General features: G+C 38.0%; 1 protein-coding gene across 1 annotated transcript; it reads right to left on the reverse strand.

Moving 5' to 3' along the window:
• Positions 1-6,850: 6,850 nt before the first annotated feature.
• Positions 6,851-7,633, reverse strand: LOC128745441 (uncharacterized). The gene is made up of 3 exons (XM_053842517.1): positions 7,474-7,633; positions 7,146-7,246; positions 6,851-7,081 (listed from the first exon to the last, which is right to left on the reverse strand). The coding sequence occupies exons 1-3, from the start codon at positions 7,631-7,633 to the stop codon at positions 6,851-6,853; spliced, it is 492 nt and encodes a 163-aa protein (XP_053698492.1).
• Between the last annotated feature and the right edge of the window lie 202 nt (positions 7,634-7,835).

The raw sequence follows: 7,835 nt of genomic DNA on the forward strand, positions 1-7,835 counted from the left end.
ATCACCCCGGGGTTGGTTGGTTGATAATTTCTAGTGCTAAACAACTAACAGGTGTAGGATTTATAGAAGGTTTTTCTGCTCCTTTAAGATGATGGAAGTACCATTGACACATGTCTAGATCCATTTTGCTCTAGCCTCAATGATTGACATAATTTATTAAGTGTTAACTACAGTTGAATATTACACAACGTAATCATGCAAAATGCATGAAAATCACTCAATATTCTCCAAACATCATAGGTACAGGTGTATCCACAAAGTAATCTTTATATATAAAAGTGACCGTGAGTATGTTTGTACGTTTCGGCATAACTCCAGAACGGCTTGGCCGTTCTCCACCAAACTTGGCATACATGTTCATTGGCAAAAGGGAATCAGCGCTGGGGGGTTAACGAAAGGGTCGTGGTCCCTATCAAGAGAGGAGATCCAGGGGCTGGGGGACAATAAGGCTGAGGATTATGGTGGTATGGGGATTCGAGAAGGGTGCCCGAGGAAGGCATATGAAAAAAGGCTTTGCTTCTCTTTCGTTTAAGAGTGCGGGCCTCGCGAGCGATCGGTATCAACTGCTCGAGTTGCACTGACAGGCGAGAGCGACACCGCAAAAACTAGTAGCAGCCCGGAAAAAAATAACCATAACACGAAGATAAAAGTTATTGTAACAGTAAGATACAAAATACAGTAAAAATAATAAAATACATAAAAATAAAAAAACTTATCCAATTTAATTCTACTAGGGTAAACGCACCATTAGTGATGGTAGTACCAGTAGTGGTGGAAACTCGAATTATTTCATTATTTTTGCAGATTTTGGTACAAGTTAGATATTTATCAAATAATACTGTTACTGGTGCTTCGATACTTATCAAACTTGTACCAAAATCTGCAAAAATAAAGGAATAATTCAAGTTTCAACCACTACTGGTACTACCACCACTAATGGTGCGTCTACCCTATGTATATTTTATTCACGACAGATACGTATTTCGCCTACGACTTGCAGGCTTCCTCAGTGTCTGTTTTCGAACTTTACAATTATGTCTCCAAACATGGCAAATACATCACTGGCTATCGTCCTGCAAAAATTTCGCTTCAAAAATCCGTACCAGAGCTGAGTTATTCGAGTTTTTCTAAGAAATTTCGAGCTCGTTAGTGTTTTCGAGTTCGAAAACAGACTCTGAGGAAGCCTGCAAATCGCAGGCGAAATACGTATCTGTCGTGAATAAAATACACAGTAGTTTATAGTAGAATTAAATTGGATAAGTTTTCTTATTTTTTATTTTTAGGTTTCGTATTCTACTAAGACGCTCCAAAAACTTCAGTCAATAAAATACAGCAAACAATAAACGAACAAAAATTTTCATTTACAGTAAAAGTTATCGTCCTTTTATGGTAACGTTTTAGGCGAAAAAACAAATTATAATTAAAAAAGGCAGTAAATTTGTGATGAAATGTGACCATTTCTATTCCATAAAATAAGAAACAAAAATAGGAATAAAATTTAAATTTGAGACACTTTTACAATAACTACCATAAGTTTCAATGTCCACAATAAAAAATCAGAGGGGTTGTGTACAAGACACGACCGCATATATAAGTGACGCAGGACTACGTAAGTCTCTTTGTAGTGATAGTGGCATGTATTCATGCTTGTAATCATTCGATTCTTCATGTATGCATGCTATATGCAACATATATACATATAATATATATAACATATATACATGCTACATGCGTTGTATGTAACATTTATCAAAGTAGTAACATTGCATACGTTCAATTCTCAAAAGATTGTGCATTTGAAAACAATTTAACAAAATCAAGAACACAAGCTATTGCTTTCCTGCTACCTTACTGAAATTAAAGATTGTTTTTATTATCCATGGTTTCCCACGTTGAAGGGATTTTACCAATTCAATCCTATTTTATCAACAGCACATCTTTCCACTACACTTTTAATGAAACGGCAAGCATGCGTATTCATTCTGAGTCGTATTATAACCGAACACTACAGCTGTAGCACATTTTTCCAACACAGATATCAAGTTCGCCGAGGTTTAATCGTTTCGCAGTAAAGAATTTGCGATCTGTTGGGACAACGAACTTGTGTCATTTTTTCTGGCACACTTCCCTAACACAGACATCGAATTGGACTAGGTTTAATCGCGTTCGTAAGAAATCTGTTGCCACGAGGGGGCTTTGTTACTCTTTCTGGCGTACTTCCCAAGCACGGACATCAAAATGGTCTAGGTTGAACCGCGGTGTTAAGAAATATTGTTGAAATGAGGAAACTTTGTCACTTGGTTTGGCTTACTTCCCAAGCACAGATATCAAATTGGTATAGGTTTAGATCATCGTGAAGAATCTTCCAACCAATCACGAAGCGAGAATTCTGGTAAAACATGGGTTCATTATTTTCAATTTTTCAATAGTTTAACATCAAGAATCCATACTTTTCTTCATTTGGGTCAGTTCTTAGAAGATTTTTCGATCGATTGGTGTAAGAATATTGAAAATCGATCGGAAAACCGCTGAGCTATAAGCGCTCAAAACCTTTCATTTTTCGTAACGCTCGCATTTTTCGATTTTTTGGAATGACACCCTATCTCAAAACTTGCAGTAAGACGTAGTCCTACGTCAAAACTGTTGTAGACGCATTGTTTCTACTGAGTAATTCTCGCTGAAACGGAGCCACTACTGACACGAGGCCTTCAAATATTGGAACTTTTGCGCTTAATTGGTTGAAAATGGTTAAAAAATAAGAATTACACTTTTGATACCTCGAAATAGTGGACCCCTCGTTAGGGGGCCTAATAGTTTCAAAAAAAAATTGAATTTTGAACAAACCTTGAGATCTATATCATGTATTTCATGAATTTGCCATGAAACAACTAACAAATGGCCCGGTTCTGTGAAGAAGAACAGGGCTTTCAAATGGAATGAAAATTTTTTTGGCGGCCGTCTTGGATTTGGTCACCATATTGGATTTTATCATAAAATCGCCGTTTTCACCATAGGCCCCCAAACCGATTTTTATTTTAAGACCACCATTGAAAAGCTGAGAAAAAATGCTACAAGAAACATTCATTAAATTAGGTATGTAATGCCATTAACTGAATAAAACAACCAGTTATTTGTAGCAAGGCTTACAATTTTCATATAATTATTGTGATATTTCCAAAATTTGCTATGAAACAAACTACAAACGACACGGTTTTGTAAAGAAGAGTGATTGGGCTTATAAACGAAGTGAAAAAAAATTGGCGCCCATCTTGGAATTGGCCGCCATGTTGAATTTTATCAAAAAATTCTTATTTTTTAGCCATTTTCAACCAATTAAGCGCAAGAGTTCCAATATTTGAAAACCTTGTGTCAGTAGTGGCCCCGTTTCAGCGAGAATTACTCTGAACGGTTTATCAATTCAAAAGATAGGACATTAATTTCAGACAACATTGTTATTTATTTATTCTTCAAGTAAATGTAGACTGCATGCTATAATCTGCAGATTATATTAGGCATTGGATTCAAAATAAATGTTGGCCAGGCCAGTCTTCCATTTTATTCTGATGCAAAAAACTGTCTCAAAACGGTGAAATACGAATAAGCCGACTGAAGAACCTAAAATCATAGAAGATGACAGCTTATGGAAACACTTTCGATCGCAGTTTATACTGAGTCAATTTACCATGGCGAAGCTCGTTCTGTCCACAACGAAGAACTCAGCCGCTGTTAGATACGCTCCTTGCTGTGATCTCATCATAACGATCAGCACAAGGCGCTGATAAGTAACGGGTCGATCATACCAACAGGTGTTATAAACCGCATCTGCAATAGACGAGCTCTGAAATTTGGTACAAAATAATGGAATTCATAAAAAAATCAACATTTTGAACTGTTCAGTTCCGTACCGCTTCTGTCAATTCCGAGCCCAACATTGAGTAAGAGAATGTTTGGAAAAAACTGTACCAAACTAAAACGGCCATGTTAATTAGCAGTTGATGATCTCCTCTAGCCTTTCAAAGAAATGAATCGTTAGAGGTTATTCAAGCTCACAGTAGAATATTATCCACTTACTATAGTCAGAACCATCATCGTCACGCAAAGCGAAACAATACAAGCCACGTTCAGCAGCAGCAACAATGGACTGAAGGCTTGCTTCAACTGCTTAGCACTCCTATGAAAGTGGTTAAGTAATTGCTATTAACTATAATATATTTGTAAACATTTTCATCACTTTAAATTCACCTGTACGCAACATCCTGCATCTTAATAATTTCTTCCAATTTCTCACCAAATTCTTCGTCTTCCTGAAGTTCGTCCAATCCGCTAACCTTCATTCGTATGATCTTGAACAAACAAGAAACATGGTGCACCATGCACCAGCAGAAGCTATCCTGCACGCAAATCATAAGAGTAATCAATAGCAGCTCTAAACAACATAACAAAGCCATCGGTAGCCATATCCAGAAACTGGATGTATAATCAAATATGACAAAACTGAAATAATAAGTATCGTTATTAATTCTACCCGCCGGTTCAACTATTGAGGATGCGTCATACTCTGCTTCCACGCTCAAGGACAGATGAGGAACACTTTCGGCTGTCGCATATTTGACACAAGTGACGATTACAGGTATTATAGCATAAACCACTAAAGCCAATATCATGGTTACCATATAAAATTTAAAAAACCGGCGAGTATAATTCCTTAAACTACGTACCACAGCCTGGATATCTGGGGACGAGCTGACCGAACAATGCTGCAACAGCGTTTGCACCTCGTGATGGACCTTTTCAAGTACTGGCCGGTAGTAGATTATGCCCACAGTCTGGGGCAGAATTTTCCCCGCAATCATAATCTCCGCAATGGTTTTTATCAACTCACGAAATTCCCCCTGATGGCGACAGAGAAAAGCTAACGCCGGCAGAGCGTACCAAACGAGAAACACCAGATAGGAAATTTTGGCCTTCCAGGATTGCAACACTCCATCGGCCCGTGTCCAGTAGCCGAAGGCTTGCAACAGTGTGATGATGAGCTCCATCACCCCAGGATTGGCTGATAATTTCTAGTGGTAAACAACTAACAGACGCCGGATTTATAAAAGATTTGTACCTGTTTAAGATAATGGAAGCACCATTGACACATGTCCAGATCAATTTCGCTCCAGCCTCAAGCATTGTCACTATTTGTCAAGTGTGAACTGCAGTTGAATATTACACAACGTAATCATGTAAAATGCATGAAAATCACTCCAATATTCGACATACATCATAGGTACAGGTGTATCCACATTGTAATCTTTATGGATCCTTCCAAGTATAGTGTCCGAGACCCGTGTAATCGACCTTCTCGGATTTTTACCAAATTCGGTCAGATTCTTTATTTTGGGGTCAAAACGCCAATAAGTCAGAAGTTTGGTGCCGATTGAACTCCCCCTCGATTTATGGGAGCCCCCCTTTTATAAGCAAAAGTCTTGTTTTAATCAACTTACTTATATCTTCGGAAATATCAAAGTCACTATTTCCACATTTTCAAAAGAAATTTCTCAAGGAATTCGAAAAAGATATTATTTTTTAGCTGCAGTGCTGCCAAATATTTTCTAATTCGATTTGAAAACTAAATTTCTATTTTTCTCTGAAGGAAAACAATTTGATGTCAAAATCCCAACTCCATCGTATTCTCCAGTTTTTTTTTACACAAAAATCACTTATCGTCACGAGGTACTCTGTGCCGTCAGTAAGTAAGTAACCAAAATTAGTTGAATTTTTTACCCAAAATTTGAGTTTGTACACTTTAAGGGCATTTTGATAAGTTTCTGCCAAGTTTTAGCTAATTCAACCTATTTACAGGTAGACTCCTTTAAGAGTGTATAGTATAATTATCCTTGACAGCATTGCCAGCTTTTCAGTTTAAATTTTGAAATTTGGCAACACTGCCTAGAAAATTTTTATAAATCGAGGGGGAGTCCAATCGGCACCAAACTTGGGATTTTGGAGATTTGAGCCAAAACGAACAATCTGACCGAATTTGGTAAAAATCCGAGAAGGTGAATCACAAATTTGTATTTTTCATCGATCACTTGACGTGGAATTATTCATACATAACACCAGAACGCCTTGACCGTTCTTTACCAAACTTGGCACACATATTTACTGACATAAGGGAAACAGCACTGGGGGGATAACAAAAGGGGGCGTGGTTCCCATCAACGGGGAGGGGGTCCAAATAAGGGGGTCCAAATGTTCCGCCCTAACTTTGTAACATATGGACGGTTTGGGGCGAACCAACCAACGGTTGAAAGCCCCTTCAAATAGTAAATAAAAATAAAAACACGTGAACGGTTCTTTATCAAACTTGCAACACAGGTTCTTTAACATAAAAGTATCAGCACATGGGTGTTGTCAAAAGAGGAGGGACGGTCTCTTACAAGGAAGGAGGAAGGTTCAGTTGGATAAAAGGTTGCGTTTCTTTTGTATTTGGCCAGATAGCAGTTGTACAAGGAACTGAATGACAAAAGGGATTTTCTGAAAGGGGGAACAAGGTGGCCATTGACAAGGGAGAGGTTCAAAAACGTAAAAAAGACTCTTGATTTATAGGGATTACCTAAAAGAAGATAGATTTACAAGTGGTTAGGGACAATAGAGGGGTGAGCTGACAACAAGAGCAGACACTTTCAATTGAAGAAAAAGAGGTTTGTTTTTTTGCAAAAAAAAACTACAGAATCAATGACCACTCATTTCCCCTTGAGTAAGTTTATTTTCAAATAATCCTGAAGCAGGGCTCATTTACGTAATGTCAGTTTATTGTGATGCAAATAATTGTCTCAAAATGGTAAAGTATGAGTAAGCCGATTCAATAGCCTGAAATTATCGAAAATTTGAGCTTAGGTAAATGCTTTGGATAGCAGTTTCTGTTAAGCTCATTTACCATAGCGAAGCTCGCTCTGTCTACTACGAAGAAGTCACTCGCGGTAAGATATGCTCCACGTTGTGATCTCAGCATAATGAGCAGCAGCAAGCGTTGCTCAGTTACGGGCCGATCATACCATCTACTTTTATAGACGGCTTCCGCAATAGATGAGCTCTGGAATAAAGTAATAGAGTTCATACATAGTACAATCAACAACATAAGCCATTCAGTTCCGAACCGCATCCGTTAATTCCGTACCCAGCATTGAGTAGGAAAATATTTGGAAAAATATGTAACAAACTAAAACGATCATTTTAATTAGTAGCGCACGGTCTCCTCCTGTCTTTGAAAGATTTAATTCATGAAAATTTCAAATTTCAAAGCGAAACAATACACGATCCGTTAAGTAATAGCAACAATGGGCTTAGAACTCCTTTCCACTTCTCGGCGCTCCTATGATGATGATTTAAAAGTGGTTAAGACTGTTTATATTCATACCCATTCATGGTTTAAACTTTACCTGTATGCAACATCCTGCATCATAACGATTTCTTCTAGTTTCTCACCAAACCGCTCGTCCTCGCCTAATTCATCCAGGCTACCAATCTTCATTCGTATGACATTGAACAAACATGAAATATGATGCAGCATGCACCAGTTGAAACTGTCCTGAACGCAAGCTAGCAGATCGATCATTACTAGATTTGCAGCACTGGTCAAAGCCATCGGTAGCCATACCCAAAAATTGGATGCATAATCAAACAACACGAAACTACAATGAGATGAGCTAGCGTTAATCACTCTTTCAAAACCCGAACTCAAGAAGTCATACTCTGTTTCTACACACAGTGACAGAGGTGGGATACCTTCTGATATCACATATTTGACGCAAGTGATGATTACCGGTACAAAAGAGTAAGTCGAAGCG

This window comes from Sabethes cyaneus, chromosome 1 (assembly GCF_943734655.1).
Source record: "Sabethes cyaneus chromosome 1, idSabCyanKW18_F2, whole genome shotgun sequence".
In the NCBI taxonomy this organism is placed as follows: domain Eukaryota; kingdom Metazoa; phylum Arthropoda; class Insecta; order Diptera; family Culicidae; genus Sabethes; species Sabethes cyaneus.

Excerpts from the sequence above, each read along its gene's own strand:
- LOC128745441 (XM_053842517.1), bottom strand. The coding sequence starts at position 7,633 with ATGGCTTTGACCAGTGCTGCAAATCTAGTAATGATCGATCTGCTAGCT. Across the intron at positions 7,247-7,473 it reads AGGCGAGGACGAGCGGTTTG|GAGGAGACCGTGCGCTACTA; the intron begins GTGAGAAACTAG and ends TTTCAAAGACAG. Across the intron at positions 7,082-7,145 it reads GTACGGAATTAACGGATGCG|AGCTCATCTATTGCGGAAGC; the intron begins GTTCGGAACTGA and ends ACTTTATTCCAG.